At 35.4% G+C, this 23,092-nt stretch overlaps 1 protein-coding gene across 4 annotated transcripts; it reads left to right on the top strand.

Annotated features, from left to right (window-relative positions):
* Positions 1-5,585: 5,585 nt before the first annotated feature.
* Positions 5,586-19,235, top strand: hrh2a (histamine receptor H2a). Of its 4 annotated transcripts, none has more exons than XM_065274768.2 (5): positions 5,586-5,718; positions 14,524-15,970; positions 17,727-17,756; positions 17,861-17,954; positions 18,039-19,235. In XM_065274768.2, exons 2-3 carry the CDS (start codon positions 14,877-14,879, stop codon positions 17,752-17,754), a joined length of 1,122 nt encoding a protein of 373 aa, XP_065130840.1. In that variant the 5' UTR covers positions 5,586-5,718; positions 14,524-14,876; the 3' UTR covers positions 17,755-17,756; positions 17,861-17,954; positions 18,039-19,235. The 4 variants fall into 4 exon arrangements, with proteins under 4 accessions (XP_065130840.1, XP_065130849.1, XP_065130831.1 ...); XM_065274777.2 differs by lacking the exon at positions 5,586-5,718 and adding an exon at positions 7,175-7,259 and having other exon boundaries at positions 17,864-17,954; XM_065274759.2 differs by lacking the exon at positions 5,586-5,718 and adding an exon at positions 7,175-7,259.
* Positions 19,236-23,092: the final 3,857 nt, after the last annotated feature.

The following is a 23,092-nucleotide window of genomic DNA, read 5'->3' as shown; positions in this document are numbered from 1 at the left end:
CTTGCATGCATTTAAACCTGTTGTCCGGGGCTTAATAACAGAGAGAGGACACTTAAAATTGGCTTCTTACTGGCTCTTTAACTTACATACTACCTACCAAGAGAACACCATAGTAACACACTGGCACTGAAAGCAGGTTTTACATGAGAAAAACAAGGTAAATGTAATATCTAGGTCAATGTTTGTACTTCTATTCTGCCAGTCATGTAGGGATTTATTGATGAATACCAACATTTAGACATATAAAACTGTCAATTGTGATATGGTCTGAAGAAACGACCGCAGTGTGATCTTTGCAGAAAACCTCACGCAGGCTTTTATCAGATCTTAACATGCTCCAATGATTCAATTGGGTCTTTATTAACCAAGATCCAAGCAGCTTAACTGATTCTCTCAAGCAGATAATAATAATGATTGTTTATTATAGCACATGAACCTTTTATTAAATAGATTAGTGCTAAGAATCCTAAATATGCCGATTTGATCAAAAATATACATTCAGCAGTGCTAGCGTGCACTTTAAGAATCCAATAACACAGAATTATTACTAAATGGGATGCAAGTAGTTATAGTAACCCAGCTTCTGTCAAAAAGTGATTTATGACCCCCTGTCAATCATCTTTTGACAGGTAGTGCCCCACCCCATCAATCAAAAACTGTACAATCTGTCCAGTTTTAGTGACGTTTTTATGGGTTTTCAGGCTGTGGTCCGAATCAGCGTCATTTTACGACTTTGTCAATCAAACCTTAAATTCCTTTTTGTGTCTGTTGTCGCACGATTGTTTGTCATATTTATTGATGTACATGACCTTACACGTTATCAGTTCATGCCATAATTGTTATAAAAAACACTAACTATCTAACTGCATTTAAACGCACTCATTATCTATCAGTATCAGTATATTCATTTGAAGTATTCGAATATGGTTATCAGTACAGAAATATTAGTAATTATATGATCTTTTGATCATCTTTTTAGTTATAAGGTAACATGAAAGGCATGATTCTTGCATACATTTGCTTTATTGCAGTCTTGCAAAATGCTGAACCCACATATTGATTTTAAACCTATTTATGACTGTGAGATGTTTTTATAGTGGCAACTGTTTAATAATCCCCTGAGAATGTGCTCTGGTGGGTAAGTAATGGTTGAAAACCCGGGCTAATTACATTAACACTGAACCCTTAAGCAAACCAGGTTTCTTAGACAACACTCAGTAAATTGTTTGAATTGTTAAGCATTAAATGAACCATTCAAATAAATAAAATAAAATAAATAAGAAGCATAAAGCATTGCTTACAATCAATGACAGGCTGGAAATAAAGCGTGAGGAGAATGTGTGAGACTCATCTGAATGTGATCACAGCAACACCTCAGCGCAGAGATTACTGACAGTCTCCAGACTTTAATCTGAAAGATATAACAATATTATAAACAACTAATTAAATAAAAAATGAAACAGAAAGCTCTTTAGATGTCCTTTATAAAACTATAATGCAAAAAATGGTTCTTTGAGCATTGTGAAGCACCTTTCTTTTTAAGAGTCTTGAAATAAAAGATTCCTCATTAGAAGAATCACTTTTCACGTTTACATGTACATCAATAATGCGATTTTTCCAATAATCAAAGGACTTAATGGCAATAAGATGTTTACATGACTGGAGCTATTACTTCTTTACTCCTGTTTACGTGCAGTTTTTATTTTCTTATTATTCACACAGAGCCCAATGCAGAACACAAATGATGAACTACATGTCCACTGTTTTAATTTACTTCCGTTAAATGACAAACACGTTCTTATGGACGTATTTCGTTATTCTGTGCCGTGATGAAGATAGAAATATTATTACAGTGCATGTAACTGTTTTATACGCTGTTGTGGTGTTATTTGAGTTGTTTCTGGATGAAGTCAGACTGCTGACAGTGAGTTGCGTTGACAGAATTCAGAGAAAACGTCCTTTAAACAAAAACACACGTGCATTTCGTTAGTGCGGTAAAGATGCGATTAAACCGTTTACACGGTGTACGCCACCTCTTTTAATACGATTATACTTGCTGCGATTATGAGCCTAATCGCATTATTTCTATTAAAGTATTTGTGTTTCATGAGGTGAAGTATAATCACAGGATTGCCAAAATCCCATTATAATCACATTATGAGGGTGCATGTAAATGTGGTCACCGTTTACTACTATAAAAATGGCTGTTCTTGACTGTGAAAAGATCTTGACTTGACTGTGAAAAGATCTGTTCTTCAGTTTCGACTTTATGTTAAATAATTAATTGTAAACCTTAACTAGACCACTGATAGAAATTACAATATTACTGGCAGCTGTTGGCCAGTGATTTAAATGTATGTTATTTACTGGTAATAGCTTGTTCAAAGTTAAATTAACATTAACAAGTCTTTATCTTTACAAAATAAAACTATAAAATAGCAGCCTTGTGCAAAGCATTCTGGAAACCAAAATCTGAAGGAAACAACTGAAAAAGGTTGATGAGGATTTCTGGTCCCCAGAATGCTTTGCATGAGGCTGTTATTTAAGTTTTATTGTTTAAAGACAAAGACTTGTTAATGTTTAATGTTGATTTAACTTTGAACAAACTGTAAATCTACAGTAAGTTACTGGCAACCAGCTGCATAAAATCATGTTTTTATAAACAGTCAAAATGTACTGGTTTTCTCTCAAGACCTTTGGACTTTTTTAACTGTGTTTTGCTCCAGAACATCTGCTGTGTCTTTTCCCCGACCCGACAGTCTATAAGTATTTGTATGAAAGCCCTTCTCATGAACCTCCTGCTTTCAGCTTTCATCTGTATCTAAAAATATTCTCTAGACAAAAACAAGCAAACTTTCAATTCAATCGATATACTGTCAAAGGGCAACATTAAGTGTGTCTTAATAGAGGTTTAAAGTTGGGATGCATTGAAAACACAGCCGTCGAAAGAAATAAACTCTCCCGTTAGGGCTTAGCACTCATATTTCACTCTTGCTGCAGTAAAGCAATACATGAATATTAATTTTTCTCTCCCTATTTCTCTTATAGGCAGAATCTAACTGTGTTTTATGTTTAATTTATGTTTAGCTTTAGTTCTTAAGAAAGAAAAATAGGGAGAACCTGAATAGCAGATCTAGGCAGGTGGAGCTGGGGGAGGAGGTGGGATGGGAATAATCCCATGGTGCACTGCATTGAGATGAACCAGGATAGAATGGGATTAAATAGGTCATGTTGATAGAAAAGGAAGATCGGCTACATGGAAGAGTTTCATTGCTAAACTTGCTATATTTTCTACCTAGTAGGGGTGTCCTCGACTAAGGATTTACATATTTGAATCAGAATTGTCGAATCTTTCCATAGTCGACCGATAGTCGATTCATCTATGTTTGAGTGCATGGGTTGGGAGGGGGCCAGACCAGGTACAAATTGGTAACTTTTCTTTTCTTTCACAAGCAGCACACATAAACAACTTTCTGATAAAGTGACCAAAACTGTCTTTCAAGTAATAAACGATGACAAAACTGATGATGCATTTATATATATTTTAAGGTAAAATATAAGGCAACATTTGTTTAATTATTCCTCATAACATTTTAAAGCCACGATCTACAGAACATCACACAAAAATACATTTTGATAACTAAACCTAAAAAAATAACAAAGGTGATCCTGCCTTGGAAACTCCGGCTACAATTCAGTGTTTTTATTTCATTTGGAGATAGCGCGTCAAAGCAGTCATGACCAAAAAAACCCGACAAATGAGAAATTACAAATAATTTGTGATTGGGACTGTAAATGATAAAAACCAATCTTTATATACAATTCATTAAACGTTAATTTATAACAAGAAAAACACTGAAATTAATGATTTTATAGACACTACGCGTTATTATTTAGCACAGAAATACCTGCTTGCTTGCTTTGACTTTGATCATCTCTGTATTAACTTTAGATACAGAAAGACCGGATGATATTATTTATTTTAGAAATCTCTTTGCTATCATTTGAAAGTGAACACCGCCCGACCATAATATTAAATCACAAGAAAGACATTCGTGTCAGGCAGAAATAGGTTCGGTGCAGATATTTTCCGTTTTATCACCGAAATAAAAAAAAAACGGCTTACCTGTTTTGTAGTTTAACTTTTGACAAGATAACACCTTTGTTTTAAATACATTTTAAAAACTTATACTCGTCGAAAAACATCTATTTTTTAATGTTTAGTTTGATGAACTCCTAAATATGAGACGCAGAGCACCTAGCCCGTTCGGCTAAATTACATGCGCAAGCATATCCAGCACGCAACAGCGCAACATCCATACAACGAAAAGCTATGCAAAATTTACATACTTAAATTAGATCAGAATTTACGTTTATAATAAATACAATTTTTTTAATAAAATAAGGTCAGAAGTAACAAAGTGCAGAACAAATATGCAAAATGCCTCAAGTGCACGGAAACAAAACACAAGCCAAATAGTTAAATCAGATAACCCAAAGTGATTCATAAATAAAATAAAATATAGAAATTATTAAAAGAACGAAAGGCATAATATAATTTGCCAGCTTTGTCTTTTAAATGTGGAAACAAAGAGGCAATTGATTATTAACATAGAAACCTCTTATGCACGTGTAGCCCGGACACAGGGGTTGTTGGATTTATAAACGCATTTTAAAAATATTTATTGAAAGCTGCTACTTCACATATTATTTGCAGCATTATCATAATATGCAGTATATTAATATATTGTGAGAAAGATGTTATATGTGAAATCAGATAATGTGTGCACCCATATAAGGCCAAAATTGAATGATCCTCATTTCATAACACATCTGCGACGATTCGACTGTGTGATTGGTAGTCGAATCAGGCTTCTCCTATCGATGCATCGAATCTTCGACTATTCGGGGTCACCCCTACTACCTAGTAAAAATTGCTGGGTTGTTTAAATCCACGTTATGGACAAAATCAATTGTTAGTTTTTAATAACCTAGAATTTCTTCCAGTGGTTGGATTTGTCCATGTCTGACCCAGCTGAAATGTAAATTAACCAGCACACCAGTGGTGGCCGGTGACTTTTTTTCCAAGGGGCACAAATTTAAAATATGTGTTCTGAGCGTCATGTGTATGGATCATAATGTCAAAATATGCGTTCGGTGCTTCATGTGAACCTATGTGCATGATGCGTCATGTCAAAATATGTGCCTGCTGTATACGCTTCAAAAGTATTCATGATAAAAGAGACACTCACATTCACAAAATATTTGCAAGACGCTCACTTACTGTAACACTAAACTCGGATTACACATGACATTAAATGAGTATCTGGCAAACGTGAGCATCTCTTTTATCATAAACACTTTCGAAGCATCTGCACGTATTTTGACATGACGCAAGATGCACATAGGTTCACATGTCACATATTTTGACATGACAAACCACACACATTACGTGCTAAATACATGTTTTGACAAGCTTCGCATCGTGGGCCCTCTATAAATAAGTCACCGGCCGCCACTGCAGCACACTGCTATTTTTGTTTGTGAAGTAGTTTCATAAATTCTTATACTTCCTGCATTTACACTTACCAGACACTTGCTTCAGAGAAAATACCTGTTTATGGAGAAAAAAAGGATTAGAGGATTTGATTTTAAAGGGAGAGCTTCAGCATGTTTCTTTCAAGTGATCACATAAAACACGGCGGAGCAAAAATAGCGGTATGACACTTTTGTTGCATTTCAACTCTGTTCTTCTTTGAAGATGAATGTTTGGATGTGCGCGCACTACTTTATATTCATACTTGACTCAACCATGGGCTCAAACAAGCATTTTGTTGAAGTGTATATTTTTTTAAACTACTAATATAAATCATAACCACAAACTATAATACAATACAATACAATACAACATTGAATGTTACAATATGTTATTGTTATTATATGTTTGTTTTTTAATGCCATTCCAGTATCTATGACTATATTGATGGCGAAAAACAAGTTAATCTATACACACAAATTGCATAAATAGTGATGATATCAAGTTTGATGGAAGAAACTGAAGATTCAGTACTGTAAAGTATCCTTACAAAATTAATCATGATTTTTGTGGTAAAAGTGTTTTTTTTTTTACTTCTGAATATTCTGGTTGCACATGATTAAATTAGGTTTTCTTAAAATGAAATTATCATTAATTAAAATAAATTTAATTTTAAGAAAACCTCATTTAATCATGTGCAACCAGAAAATCCAGAAGTCTATATTAGATATCTATATTAGAATAAAAGTTTTTGTTTACATATTGCACTGAAAAAAATTGTTCATTCAATTTAATCCATTTTTTTAAAGTAAGTGGTTGCAATCAATTTATTTAAGTTACATTTAAACAAAAAAATTAGAAAGGCATAACAAAACAAAAAACTTTTGTTTAAATGTAGCTTAAATAATTTGATTGCAACCACTTACCTTAAAAAAAATGATTAAATTGAATGAATCATTTTTTCAGTGTGTGTAAACTGTGTATAATAACTTTGTATTGATAAATGCAAACACATGCATGCATATATATTTAAGAAATGTTTACATGTATATACATTTGTATATTTATGTATAATTTATATTATATTATTTTATATAAATATACTTAAATAAATATATATATATTTTTTTTCTTAAAATTATACATGCATGAGTGCATATTTATATATACATAATTATTATACATAGTTCACACACAAATATGATGTAAACAAAAAGTTTTATTCTGCTATAGATTAATCACGATTAATCGTTATACATCCCTAATTACAACTAAATATATTGAAACATTTTCTTTATGCGTGTACTGAAATCAAATATGACTGAAGTAAAAAAAGAGGAAGAGAAAAGAGGAAGAAGTTTAATGGTGTGTCTGGTTTCTATATTTAAGGTGGATATAAATAAAGCAGTAAATAAAATTTCTGTCAATTGCAAACAAACAAGGCCATCTAGAAATGAATCAATATGCAGTGTCCAATCACCATAAGGAGAGAGAGAGAGAGAGAGAGAGAGAGAGAGAGAGAGAGAGACTCATACTTGGCTGCCTTCCTTATGCAATCTGATTGGCTGAGTTGAAGTAGTGTGCAAGCGAGTTTTTGAGGAAGAGAAAGAGGGAGAGAGAGAGAGAGAGAGAGAGAAAGAGAGAGAGAGAGAGAGAGAGTGAGTGTGTGTGTGTGTGTGTTTATAGAAGGACAAGTGCAGCAAAAAGAAGAAGGTCGCTCAGGGTAAGTTGCGCTTTTAGTAAATGCATTAAAAATCTGAATCTAATTTCAGCACAACCTTGGAAGCATTAAAACTAAATATTACTGTGTGAAAAATATCAGAAATAGGAACAAAATTCAATTTGATCTCTACTGCTGAATGTTGTTTCAAGATCAAAGTTGAATGAATGAAGGAGGTTTAGACAGTGTGGGAATGTTTATGTTAACGTGAGATGCATGTTGAGTTTATAGGCTGTTTTAAACTTGAGATCTGAAATAGACTAATGTAGCTCTGCCTTTCTCTTCCTGACTCTGATGTTGTGCGTTTAGTGTGTGTGTGCGTGTACATACTGGCTTAACCTATATACAGTAAGGACTCAATGTCCTTATAGTGTGTATTCAGATTTCAGGTCGCTACCCCTGCATAATGTGTGTTTGTGTGTGCACGTGCGTGTGTGTGTGTGTGTGTTAGTGAATCATGCACTTTATGATCAGAAGGAGAGACTCTTAAGTTGAGTCTTTCTGTATGGGGAGCATTTATTCATGTGCGTCAAAAGATGAAGCACGTGCGTTTTCGCATGATACCTCTTCCGCTAACTTCAAAAATAATAAGCATATCAGCTCAGCGTTTAAAAAGATGTGGTCTCCTAGCAACGCAACACCCATGACGACCATGCTTGTCAAAAGAAATCAAAAGATGGGCGACTTTATCCCCCACCAGACTCCCTGACAGGCACAAGAATGAAGACAAATGTCAATCAATGAACGCAACGGCCACATTAAAAAATATCAGCACATAAATACCACCTGTCTCATCTAAACAAGATTGATCCAATAACAAAGAAACACATCATTTTAAATATTTCAAACAACATTTGTTTACAAGATAAACCGTAGCCTTTGCTCTTACAAGCAACAGTATTAGTAGTAATGCTTTTGCTGAGGCATTAAACTTGCTTCATGATAAAACAGGTGAAATTTATGGGCCAGGATCAGATCTAAAGATGTTATAAGTTGGACCAGTAAGCAAAAACTTTGAATTATTTTCACAAGAAGGATAATATCGGTACTTACTTAGACAACCCAGTAATTGCTGGAGAGAAAGTTTAGATATCTGTTTAAAGTTTAAGGTCTTGTTGGAGATGGTTTCTGGTATTTCTTTAAAAAATCAGATGTCTTTTTTGCAGAAGTGGACAGTCTTGAAGTATTTGAAATTTCTACTAAAAGGATTAGTCCATTTTCTTAAAAAAAATTCCAGATAATTTACTCACCACCATGTCATCCAAAATGTTGATCTCTTTCTTTGTTGAGTCAAGAAGAAATTGTGTTTTCTGAGGAAAACATTCCAGGATTTTCTCATTTTAATGGACTTTAATGGACCCCAACACTTAACAGTTTTTAAGGCAGGTTTAAAAGTGCATACTTTTTATTTTTCTTGTCAAAAATGACAATCGTTTAGCTAGATAAGACCCTTATGGCTCGTTTGGGATCATTTGGAGACCTTTGAAACTGCAATCTTAAACTGCATTAAAACTGTTAAGTGTTGGGGTCCATTAAAGTCCATTAAAATGAGAAAATCCTAGAAAGTTTTCCTCAAAAAACATAATTTCTTATCGACTGAACAAAGAAAGACATCAACATTTTTTATGACATGGTGGTGAGAAAATTACTTGTTTTTTTTGTTTTTTTTTTTGGAAATTGACTAATCCACACATTTTTCAAGTTTTCGTATTTTTTTTTTTTTTTTTTTTTTGGAAAGCATACATTTCAAAGTACATCATAATTTTTACTCAGCTACATTGCATAACTATATGTTTTTGTTATACATGTAATATACATGTTAGTACATTAAACATTTAGTACTTTCACTTTTACTTACATTCACTTAACTCTTTCCCCACCATCGTTTTTAAAAACCAGCCAGTACCAGCATTTTTTTGAATTTTACAAAAGTTTAATGCCTTCCAGAAAATGTTCTTCTATAAGTATATAAACATACAATATATCAAATGAAAGGACAGACGCTCTGCTTTCAAACAAACAAACAAAATTGAAAAAATGTTATCCTATCTTCACTTGTTCACTTCAAAAATACCACATTTTTAGCAAAAAGCTGAAATAATTGCATTTTTATAAAGGACTTTTGTTAGAGATCAGATTTAGAATGATTATCAAAACATACACAGAGTTTTTACTGGTTTTGGATGAGTGGATGAGTTTTACCACCTAGTGGATAATAGCGGAAATATAGATTGCCAAAAACACGTCATTGGCAGGGAAGCGTTTTCTCATAATTGATGAAATAACTCGAGAAACTTGTCAATGGCGGGGAAAGAGTTTTGTGAAAAGTGCATTTTACTTGAGTAAAAGTATGAAAGCATACAGTTTTAATGTAATTAGGTATTAAATTTCATATATGCAATATAAGGAATAAACAGAGTCACTTTTTACCCAAACCCGACGTGCATAAATCTTGTTTTAAAGAAAGACCTGACCCGAGACAAACCTGAGAAAATTAGACCCGAGTCTGACCCGAACCAGCTGCAATTTTTTTTAACCCGACTGGACCTAAATGTAAACGACACCGGCGTGCGTGCCGTCTACAGACACATATAAGTCAAGACAGAAAGAAACCCTGGTGGCCTCGCAACCAATTTGGCCCGCTGCTCCAATTATCTTACTTTGTTATCTGATGACGACACCAAGGTTACCATTATAATGTACATTAAAAAATTAATTGACAGATGTCTCAATGAAAATTAACCTACCGCCAGCCACATGATGTCGCAAACACTCTTGGAAAACAGAGAGAGGATGGGAAAATGATATTGAGACCCAATGCCACTATTATTATACCCGACCCGTGTCTGAGGCACACATGAAACTTTTAGAAACTTTTAGGTTCGAGTCTCGGGTCGGACCTCGGGTTTTCGGATCTAAGTGGACCAGTGAAAACCTCTACTGTCCACCTCTTCCTTATTATATCTTTGGTCTCTCCTAGAGATTATGACTTTCTCTCAGATATCTCTGATGTTTCTCTTTATGAATAAACCTTAATAATATAACATGTCTCTAGAGATTAAGTCGAATTATGTTTTTAAAATGATCTACTCCAAACTATGCCATCCAAGTTTCAATTACCAGTATCTCTTCTTTTGCCTAAGGTTTTAAAAGGAAACTGAAAAGCACAGCAAAATTGTTCAAGATAAATGATTATTTACAGAAAAGCTTATTTATGTGCACACACCATAAACATCCTATGTACAGAAAGGTTATAGCATCATTGATGTGGACCCCACTGTCATTTTATGAACATGAATCAGATGTCAGAGCTTCTGCAGAGGAGAAAATAAGTAAACAATTTAAATTTTGGTCTGTGTCTGACACAAAACCTTTGCATGTCTACAGTTCTCATACTTTAATGATCATTTAACAGTTATTGGTTTATTATATATGGTAGGTCATTCTTGTCATGCAGAAAACTTAATGTTCTTGTGTAATATAAGGACACCTTTTTCTATAAAAGCAAGAGCAGACTTTTAAAATGTTTAACTTTTAAAAAAAGTTCAAGTTATTAACAGAATGGCACCCAACAAGATGGAAATGAAGAAGATGAGCTTCAGTCAGTCTGTGGTGAGATTCTCTGCGACTGAAAACACAGGAAAATATTGTGGAAAATATTAAGTAACTTCTGCCCTTGCAAACCAAAAGTTATCAAAGCTAGTTCAAGAATGTGTTTTCCAGTTTTGTGTGACATGCGGTAAGCGAATGGACCGTGGGCTGGAAACAAAGAGCTACAGATAGCCATTGTTCAGTGATTGACAGGAGCAATGCTATGTAAATGTCAACCTCACCAAGTTTTACCAAAGTTTTTAACCATACTCTGATATCCCAGGTGTCAATATTTAGTGGTGTTAAGACCAACGTGAAGTTTTCAAACAATTCATAGTTTGATAAGTGCAGCTTTTAGGATCCTAACATAATCCATAATATTGTCTCTTTATCATAAATGCACACGTGAAAATTAAAATAAAATAAATATTTGTGATGCACCGATGTATCGGTCGCCGATATTTATCGGTCGATTTTTTATTAATTTTAAACCATCGGCATATCGGCAATAGCACGAGAAAGGCCGATACCGCTTGTTTATTGCATAAAGAAATCCATTATATGTAAAAAAAAAATTAGTTAATGTTGTTAATAAAATAAATGCTGTATAGCAAAAACCACCTTTGAAGGTTGTCATGCTGTCTTATTATATTTGTTTTAGCTTAATTTGTGCCTCTCTTATTATGTTGGTCATTTGATTGTTAATTAGATCCAATCCATGTTCAGTAAAAATAATTTGATGCAGAAATAAACTAGCTAATAGACCAACTGTATAGTATTATATACAAGTGTTTAATATCGGTATCGGCATCGGTATCGGCCAGAAGTTGTCTGTTTAAATCGGTATCGGCCCAAAAAAATCCTATCGGTGCATCCCTAATAAATATTATTCATTCTTTGAAGAGCTGTCCATTCTCCATTTTGGGTATTATTGCATCTGGTTTATACATTTTAATTCATTAAAATTAAATGTATATTTCCCTATATAAAATATTAAACATGAGAAAAGACTGATGTCTGGACTCTATCATCAGTGGTTTAAGGAAAAATAAACAGATGGTTCAATAAATTGGTAATAAATGCATTCTGTGAGAATATATATTTTGCTTACAGTATGGTTGAGCAACATTTGGGAAACTGACATTTCTTTTTTTGCTAAGCATATTGCGATATGAGAAATACTGTATGCCTTGCATTACTTGTATAATTCTGCCAACTTGACAAAAATAGTTGCGTAATGGTTTTACACACCTCCGGTCAAGTGACCAAACCATGACCGTGTAATTAAAACCCTCTCTCAAGCGGTATTAATTGCTAGCACCATGCCTTTTGACATGTTACCAAATCTGTGATTTCTCTCTGCCGTTGGAAAATGTTCTTGTATGGTGTAACACTGTCATGCGAAATAAATGATCAGCATCTGTATTCTCTGCGATGTGACTACTGAAGATTGTGCTAAAAAACAATATATTGTTGTGCGGTCCTCAGGGTTCCCACACCTTAGTTAACTTCAAATTCAAGGACTTTCCAGGTCCAATACAATACCCTCAAATTCAAGCACTAAATGTGGGGACACATGTCAAGTGAGAGCAAGGTTACATCATGTTACCTTTTAAGATACATTGTTAACTGTAACATGCACTGCGGTGACACTTTGCGGACGCCTCCAGGAGTAATTGCGTCGGAATTTGTATGTCAAATTCAACCAATGGTGAGGCTTAACGACAAAGACAGGGTAATGCGGGAGCCAGGAAGTATATCGCTATCTGAAATATTGCCATAGACGGTGTTACAGGGACGCAGGAAGTATGGCAAGGGAGATGCAGCGTCTAGTTACCTTCTCAGGGAACAACAGTTACATACATAACCCGAGACGTTTTCATGTGTCAAACACAACTATGCAAAAAAGCATTTTGGTATGAATCAACATTCGCATACAGAAGATATACGGTAAGCATTTAAAGCCAACAGTTTAGCAGAATTTTGATATTATCCTACACTACACAGGGAATTATATGGATTTTGCATAAAATAGATTCAAGCACTTTCAATTACCTGTATCTATGTATGTAGATTTTCAAAAACGTCCCAGTGCCTTGAATTCCCCCCCCCCAGATTCACAAACTTTCAAGGATTTCAAGGACCCGTGGGAACCCTGAGTCCTAAATGTCAACCCTGAGTCAACTTCCTTAACTTATCAAATCCATTGCCAATGCTAAATCCAAACTATGTAACTTCCTGGTTTATGTGGTCATTACATACAACCTAAAATTAACAATTTTCCAAGACCACATTTCGATTAAAATTTTCAATTATATAAAAGAAAAAACAAAAAAATGTGTGTCAGTGGAGAAATTACACAAATTTCAACATTTAAAAGTACTGAAAAAGTCAAATACTTCAAAACATAGCTGTGATAATGTAAATAAAGAAAACTAACTAAAATCTTTTTAATCTTTAAAAATGATAAAAGGGGGGTTTAATTATATTTTCTGACTTATTGACACAGTTTAAAAGTTGAAATCCTCATGCTAAACAAATTCAAAGTGTCAACAAAGCAGTTGAGCATGTGACAAAGTATTTCTGAGCGGAACTGACACCTGCTCTTTCCTACAAAAAAGAAAGAGTCGCAGGCGGTAAGTAAAACTAATGTCTGTGTTATTTAGGAAAACGTCATGTAAGTGCATGTTAGACTCTATTTAGATATGAACTAATGTAATACTACTCTATAGGTACTTATGATTAACATGAGATGAGCAGAAACAGCGTGTGTAATGGGAGCTTTAAAAGGGGGGCATAAAATATAGAAATGACCAATCTTCATTGAGAGAGGATATTAATAACTGTACTGTAAGTCACACAAACACACACAGAGCATGAGAAATGTTTAGACGCATGGGACAGAACAAGTAGCTATGCCCACATATGGACTGAGCCTTCTGTATAAGGGCAACAGCTGAATTCGTATGGGTTTGAAGGATGCATTTTTTCAAACAGAATATTAATGCCCGTCCAAGAACGTGCTTGTGAGTCTTATGTCATTCTGAAAGGAAAGAGTGTGTTTTCTTTGAACAGTGAACAAAGCTAATGTGTGTAGAAATGACATTATCACTGCCGGGCTTTGATCATTATGTGCTGTGTGTGTACGAGACTGACATGAGCGTTGGACCATTGTTTCTCTTTCAACTTTCTGTCCAACACACCATCATAATTCGCTTATGTGGGTGTCTGTGACAGCGTTCGGTTACTCTGCAATTATTTGTCTTTAACAATATCGACTTGCAGCTAAACTTCCATTAAAACAGAACAAACGACCACAATCATGCAACCCACACTTTCTCGATTTCACAAAAACGCACGCTTTAAAATGAAACCTGTGCACTTATCGACTTTACAACTTGCAGTCAGGCTACAAGCAACCTGTAATTTAAAATGGCTAAATCAAGCTACTGTTTTGAAAAAAAAAAAATCAAGCCATATGTGATATTGCTATAAGAATCGGTCCTACAGGTGCATATAAGAATATAAGAATGTAGACAATTTCTTACAAATATTCTACATATGTTTTTAAAATGTAAATAAATTTAATTTAAAGGCGTTATGTTTCATTTAAAATAATGACTGATTTCAACCAGGTTTTACAAATAATCTAAGCATCTCTGTTCTTTTAAAACAGGAGGAAGTGGGCAGAACATGCAGCATCCCATTATGACCAGAAGAGGGCGACACACTTCTGTCTAACAGCTGACCACACAGATACAGGCAGAAAAAAGAGGGTGAAAGGAGACACTTATGCTAAATTATGGAAGGCCATCGGGATTATAACCCTTTAAATGTCCTGATCTGTAAACAGTACACTGACACATGTGCTGGACAATCTTACTTACAATGCATCAGCGTGTGCTTTCCCTGGGAATCAAATCCATGATATTGACCTGTTGAGCTACGGAAACATTTCCATCACCACCAAACCTGTGGAAAGAGAAAAACACATTGTGACTTTTATACACAAGTACACACGCTTACAAAATGACATCACAGGTGGCATTAGCTGTGACGCTATCCGCTCTGATTCTCCTCACTGTCTGTGGCAATATATTGATTTGTCTGGCTGTGTATGTTACTAGACGTTTGCGTAACGTCACCAACTGCTTCATTGTGTCGCTAGCAGTTACAGACTTTCTACTGGGCGTTCTCGTGCTCCCGTTCTCGACCCTCTACCAAGTCACAGGTGACTGGCCACTGGGCGGGCACTTCTGCAACATTTACGTCTCGTTGGACGTCATGCTATGCACCGCGTCCATACTCAATCTCTTTGCTATTAGCTTGGACCGTTATTTTGCGGTGACCTCTCCTCTGCGCTACCCAATGCTTGTGCTTCCATGGCGCGTCGGTGCGATTTTAGCGGCGATCTGGTTAGTTTCGGTGGGCGTGTCGTTCGTACCCATTCACCTCGGTTGGAATACTAGAGACTTGAGCGTGCAAAATATACGAGAAGGTGACTCTAATCGAGATTGCCGTTTTGAGCTGAACCCGACGTATGCGGTGGTCGATGCCCTCGCTACGTTTTATCTCCCCCTAGTGGCCATGTGCTGGAGTTACTACAGAGTGTTCCGCATTGCGAGGGCACAGGCGAAACGGATCATCTCAACCCAGCGAGGGCTGAAAACGGGCGTGACGGCGTTAACCCTACGCGAACACAAAGCTACCGTAACGCTGGCGGTGGTGCTTGGCGCTTTTGTGGTGTGCTGGTTTCCGTATTTTACCTTTTTCACCGTGATGGGGATTCGGAAAGAAGAGAACCCTCCACGGACGGCGCAGTCGGTGGTGCTTTGGCTCGGGTACGCAAACTCTGCGTTAAACCCCATACTTTACGCCACACTCAACAGAGACTTTCGATCTGCGTTCTTCAAGCTGCTTTGTGGAAGACGAGGATGTAAAATTGGGACCAAAGCAATTGTAGTTACAATGGAGGAGGGGCTTATAAATAGACACTCCCCTTTGACCAACAGGGTGGGTCTTTTGCCTAGAACCTGTGTGCTGCTGCAAGAGACTGAAAACAGACAGAGTGCAGAAAACAGCACAAGCGGCTCTACGGTCACCATCATAGCAAACAATAAAAGGTATAAGAAATACAACATGTTTAAACATTAACAACAGAAACTCTTGGGATAGTTCACACAAGAAAGTCATTTACTCACCCTCAAAACCAATGTGCTCTTCTTCTTTCTGTGTAATGTTAAAGGAAAATGTATAGATGGTTTTAGCAGTAACAACATTATAGCAACACTAAAGAGTTTTTTTTTCACCTTAAAATAACGTTTCCAAAATGTTTCAGTCGTTCATCCACTCGAAAGCGGGGTGAACGGCACTTTCACATTCGCTTTGCAGCCCTCTATCGGCCAAAACCGCACTAAAGAAGTTTCCAAACGTCGGTTCGCGGTCCTAGTTCGAGTGAAACCTACAAAAACTTGCTTTACGGCAGACCTACAATCCAATCAGAGCCAGCTATGTTGCAGTAGGCTAAATTATTTGGACAATTCCGCTTCTAACCTGTAGGGGGAGCCAAGCGCAAAAACTTTTTAGTGTTGCTTTAACATATTGCTTTCGTGGAACACATGTAACTTCCGGTAAACTCTGCAAAGAATCAACTTTTAGAGTAGCTTATTTTTGATGAACAAAGCAAAATAAAAACAACAAGTAGATTACCTTATCAAATCATAGCTAAAAAACATCAAAAACTACACTGAGCTAACATTCATGTGCAAAATGTGTACTAAATAATGTATACAATGTTAACTGCCAAACCTCTTCACATAGCGGTGATCCACGATCGCCGTCTCTCCCTCGTATTTAGAAACCAAAACATTTATTTTCGACGAGGTATTTGTTCAAGAGTTCAATTTAGCCACTAGCCAAACCATTAAACAGAGGCCAGAAGTTAAGTTACGTCCAGACGCATCACCGCGACAACGCGAATGCGCGTGTAAGATGAAACCGTCTCATTATGTTCAATGAAGTTTAAATGATATACGTTAACTTATGTTTTTATTTATTTATTCAATGTTTTTGTTCAAAATAAATCAGTAATGTATGCGTTATAAAAAATATTAAGCAAAATGAATTAATTTAAGACCATCTCTCCACCTTCTGTTTGCTTTTATAACCGCCCACTTCTATGATTGACAGCTTACATGCTGCTGGACAATCGCATCGCAGTTTCACTAGCGGACACAGCTTTTCAATGGGTATTTTTAATCACATCATGTGTTTATTCATGTTAAAGACATCCAAATGATCAAGGCACACCTATAAAGTTTTTAGCACTAATAGAAGCATGCACTGTCAAACTATTTGCACAGACTATCATACTAACACACATGCTCTCGTGTAGATCTCCCGCTTTTGTCATGAGCCATGTAATTTAAATCTCATAGTGGGTCATCATCATTACCGGTTGCAAAATTTGTTACTTACAGTTTGGGCGATTCTTGTTTGGTCCAAAACACTTGTCACAGCAGCGTATGACAGGAAATTTGAAACCTTGCTAAGACGCTTGTTTTACACAGCCAAAAGTACAACATTTGTACGACATCGCAATCTTAATTTGAATTAAAAACGTATCATGGTTGTACAACAAAAAAAACTCATATCAACTCACTCCTCAAACTAAACGACAGTGGGCGGAGCCAACAATGCGATCGTATCTGCGCGTATGACGTCACAGATCTAGTTCAGACCTCAGACTCCAATTTCAATCGAGTTGAGATGGTTTTTATGTTGTTGTTTTTAAGTATGGTTTTTACGTCTGAGCTTGAAAGATTTGTTCACTCTTAAATGTTCTGCATTATGAATTCTTATTTTTATTTTTTGTTTAAGAGATCAAACACAGGAGGCAGAAACATGATGGTGAGAAAATAACATACATTTTTGTGTGAACGATCCGTTTAAACAATACAGTTTGTTCTAAAGGCCTTTCTTACAAAGTATGTACTATTTTTTTTTTCTTTTAGTAGGCCATGACTTCTAAAATTGGCACCATGTCTACCTCAATAATGCCTCTATTAGCGACCTATCATCTTGAACGAATCAAGAATCTTTATATAGGTGAGATATTCAGAGGCCAGTCTGATGAATCAGATCTGATATGCAAAATGCAGAATTTAATAACACAATCCATTTTTGTTGCAGGTGAAGATTTACGTAGCCTTTTTCTGTTAGATATTTTCATCGAAACTTTAAACCTACACATGTTGCACCATGGACACTTGGTCATCCAAAGTCTCAGTCTAGGTTGGATTCAGTGGCCATTTCCATGTGTTTCCCGGGAAAAGCTTCTGGAAGAAAGAGAACAAAAACTCAATAGAAAGTGCCCATCAGTACACAGCAGAACTCCATAAAAATGCAGATGCAAAAATCTATTTGCAGCTAAAATGTCTTTTTGGCGCCTTCTAGTGGTGATGGGCGGTAACACTAGATAATGTAGGAAAGAGTCCAATTACCTCAGATTTAAAGGCAAGTACACACAGAAGCACCTGAGGACTGCAGAATTCATTTCTTGCTATTACATTTTGTGTTTTTTTTCCACGGTGGATTTACAAATTTAGATATTATGCAGTCAGATTCCAGCAGGGGTCTCAAACTCAAATTACCTGGGGGCCACTAGCCAGTTGCTGTTTTCCAACAGGGCCCATTCAACAGCTGCAACAAATAAATGTTTTTACAAACATGAATTATAACTGGTATGATTATTGGCACAGTTATACAACTCAGAAAACATACATAACCAAACTTTTTTAGGGTCTTCAGCAAGGATAAAACTGTATGTTTTAAATTAATGTTTTAGGTCAGTGATGAGCTATTTATAATATACAGCTGTGCAAAAGTCTTAGGCCACCATGCCAGAATTAGCATTGTTGTTTTTGCAATGTTATAGTGATCATTTATAATTGTTTCTCAGTCTCTTTAATAGAATACATCCAGCAAAATACAGGAAATGTGTATATAGTATTAAAAACTATATAAAAATGTAACCTGATTTGTTACGTTTTTATGGTAAACTCCCCTTCCACTTAAGCAATAGCAGGAAACTGCAGGATCTCTTAAACCTAAAAAAAATTGAATACTAATTTTAAAGAAATTAGTCTTAGGTCACACTAAACACCGACGATGCCTAAAGAAGAGGCATTTTTTTATATACATATTTCTTGTATTTTCTGTATGTATCTTCATAAAATAAATATGAATGGACATTAAAACTTCTAAAACAACAAGTCTGGTGGTGGTGGCCTAAGACTTTTGCACAGTACTGTACATTAGATTAACACTCCATTAATAATATTACAGACCCAAACAAACTGAACATTGTTTTACATGCTGGAATTCAAAATAAACTATTACCACATAATTCTGTCTGGGACTCCTGAATGCTGCACTATAAAGAAAATTGCTGTAGTTATGCAGCTTTTTGCCAGTAACTTACTGTAGATTTATATGTATCTAGTTTATTGGCAACCGTTTGTCCAAGAAAAATGAACATTAAACATTAACAAGTCTTTATCTTTACAGAATAAAATTATAAAAAACAGCCTCATGCGGAGCATTCTGGAAACCAGAATGTAAAAATAAAGTCTTGTTAATGTTTAATGTTAATTTATCTTTGAACAAACTGTTGCCAGTAAAAAATACAGTAAATTTAAATCTACAATAAGTTACTGGTAAACTGCTGCCACTAATACAGTAATTTCTACTGATTTTTTTAACAGTATATCTTTAGTATTATCTTTACAGTATAACTGTAAAGATAATAAACATTTTGAGAACACATCAAATGAGTTTGAAATGTAATGTACAAAAGAAAAAAAACTCTATTCTAAATAAGAGAAAAAACATTAATTAAGTTATTCTTAGTAACTAATAAGTTATAAAGAATATGTGCAATATCTAAACTAAAAAATAAGTTTATTAATTATTTGTTTTTCTGTATATTGGTGGGTTTTTTTTGGCATCTAAAATTTTGTTCTTCTCATTCAGTCATCTGACCAACTATTCATTAAAAACATTCATCACTGCCTGTTTAACACTGTTATCAAGCAGCAGTACATACATGAACACACACACACACACACACACACACACACACGCACACTCACACACACAGAGAGAGACAGAGACTTCATAGGCTTTCAATGAGTTATCCATCATCCTGGTTTGTCATCAAAATATCAAGAAATAAATGGGCCAAAAGCAGGCGTACACACACACGCACGCACGCACACATACACACAGAGTAATTCAGTCGATTTCTGACCTCAGGAGATAAAAGAAGGAGGATGAGGAGGGGAATTATAGAAAGACATGAAGAGAAAATAGTGGATGGAGGTGATGAATATAATACTATAAAATATGAACATAATAATAGTAATAAAAGAGATTAGAAAAAAACAGAGAGGGGGATACAAATTCATAAAATAGAAAAAAAAATGATTAAAATATTTGAAGGACAAGTGAAGTGATCTGATTGGCTAAACAAAAATCAGATTTAAAATCAAATTTAATCAGAAATTGGTCAGTTGTTGTAGAACACTGGACAGCTGAAATCTGGTTCAATGAAATCAATAATGAACATCCACCAGAATATCTGTAGTAGGTCAAGAGATACCAGAAAACTCTGCCCTACAAAAAAAAAAAACAATGAATGGCAAACATGAAGTTCTAATTATTTCTTATAATTTAATTAATAATTACTATAATTAATATTTAAACGATTTTAAATGTCTCAAATAAAACTCTGACCATATTTGATGTCACAAACTTCAGCAAAACTGATTATTTTCATAAAATCTCCAAATCTGACATCAGGAAGCTCCATTTCTAAAATATGTCCTTTACTTAGTTTGAATAAAACAAAAACACAAAGTCAGTATCACATAATCAATGCAGACTAATTAAAAATGCTAGTTAATCAGCAATTAACTCTAAATTAACCAGTTCATAAATAAGACAACAATTATTATTACAAACAATTAATCATTTTTGTTAAAACAGCAATAATAATGATTAAATCAGAGCATCTGTTTTTAAATTACATTTGCATATTAATATCAGTGAATAATCCACTACAACAGGCTTAACTAAGATAAACAATTAAGTAAAAGAAGTCACAAAGACAACATGTTGTTGCAAAATATTGTGTGATCTGCTCAAAAAGTAATTTCCTTAAATAACAGAGTATTTACAAACATTCAAACACGACCAAAACACAAAAAAAACACACTCATTTTCTCTCTCTCTCTCTTTCTCTGTGCTGGTCCTTTATCCCACACTGGTTAGTGTGCTGGAATTTAATATGCGACTTTTGTTATTGGGAAAGTGGCGCATGTGTCTGGGTGCATGCTGGTCGCAATATCTCTGTTAGTGTAGCTAATGCAATAAAGAAGGCAGGAGGCTATTCATCACCTTGGCCGCTCCCAATGCGCTTTATTATTTTAATGCATTTCACAGCGATTAAAAATGATCTATCACCACGTGTATGTATGTGTGTGTGCGTGGCTGAGGTGAAGAAGTGTGTGTGTGGGTTTGTGTGGTCACTTAAAAGGCCAATTACTGCTGCTGGTGTGTAAAGAGACAACACAGAAACTTCTGGGTCTCTATTTCCCTATCATGAAGTAAAAACCTCTCCCCTGTAGTTTTATTTTGCTCTTCATTCAAACGTTGTCTCCCTGAAGCTGTTGTAGTGTTAGTATGCTGGCTCCTGTACACGCACCTGCAGTCGTTACACTAGTCATGTTAATATCATCACTGCTAATGAGTGCACTTAATGAGCGATGTGTTAAAGCTGATGGTAATTAATCTGTGATTAGTCCAGATTAGTGCAGGGATTCATCAGCACACAGCTGCATATAAGAACCGGAGGCCAGAGATTTTATTCTCACTTCAGGCTGATCTGGAAACAGTCACCCATAGACATATATATCGTTGATGCCACGTTGACTGAAAAATTGTTTGTCAATGCTGCTGCCATATTGGTCAGGTCAAGACTGCTCTATAAACGTAAAGAAGTAAAGAGCTGCGGTTTCTAAATAAAGGGCACATTAATGTTCATCACCTGATTTAAAGGAGACGTATCATGAATCTTTTTTAAGTGCTATAATTGGGTCCCCAGTGCTTCTATCAACCTAGAAAATGTGAAAAATATCAACCCAGTAACTTAGTTTTGGTAAACCATTTTCTGCAAGCATGTGAAAAAATAGCTCATTGAAATTTGGCTCCCCTTGTGATGTCAGAAGGGGATAATAATCCCGACCTTTAATCTGCACTATCCAATCACGGCACTGCTATTTAGTTCAGAGATCAGCTCATTTGCATTTTAAAGGACACACCCCAAAACAGCACATTTTTGCTCACACCTACAAAGTGGCAATTTTAACATGATATAATAAATTATGATATTTGAGCTAGAATTTCGCATGCGTTATTTGACATCTTAAAAAAGTCTTGTGATATGTCCCCTTTAAATGGTTATGGAGCACAAAACAAAGATATATTACATTAGGGACATCTCCAAGAAAATTAAGCCAAATTCTTGACTCGCATGAATTTTCACAAATATGTCTTAACTATTGAGATTAAGTTATTGCACAAACGTTCTTGTACATTACATATAATTTAAACTATCAAAATCGCAACTCCCCTGTTGACTTGTGTGTGTTTATAGGACAGGCTTAACATCTTCAATACGATGCATCACAGCACATTCATCTCTCACATTACATTTACAGGTGTGACAGACGTTTTTATCAAATGCATCTTGCAGTGCATTTAAGTTAAATTTAAGTTCAAATCAAGTTTTATCGATATGCATTTCCTGTGAATTGAACCTGATTAACCCATTGACCTCTACCAAATGAGCTACACACAAAACAACCATCACTGTACGTGTTATAAAAGTGACCAATGCTACCGTGCCCCGGCCATATATGACTAAAATAATCTCTTATGCCCGAATTTGTTGAAATTGATTTTTTGATTTGTAAATAGTGTGAACAGAGTGTTTAAAAACAAAGATTCACCCCATGAAAATGCACAAACAAAAACTGATGTAGACACACACTCATGTGGAAAGCGGAAGCTGGCACAGACACACATACTGTACAGAGCAGATTGCTCTTCACACAGGCAGTCAGAGGGTATGAGGACGGGTATGCGTGTGTGTGTGTGTGTGTGTGTGTGCGTGCGTGCGCTTG

The sequence above is a fragment of the Paramisgurnus dabryanus genome, chromosome 16 (genome assembly GCF_030506205.2).
Source record: "Paramisgurnus dabryanus chromosome 16, PD_genome_1.1, whole genome shotgun sequence".
NCBI classification, from domain to species: Eukaryota; Metazoa; Chordata; class Actinopteri; order Cypriniformes; family Cobitidae; genus Paramisgurnus; species Paramisgurnus dabryanus.
This window is presented reverse-complemented; position numbering and strand designations above follow the sequence as displayed.

Coding starts and splice junctions, on each gene's coding strand:
- hrh2a (XM_065274768.2), top strand. CDS start 14,877: ATGACATCACAGGTGGCATTAGCTGTGACGCTATCCGCTCTGATTCTC. Junction 15,971..17,726: donor ATCATAGCAAACAATAAAAG/GTATAAGAAATA, acceptor TTTTTGTTTAAG/AGATCAAACACAGGAGGCAG.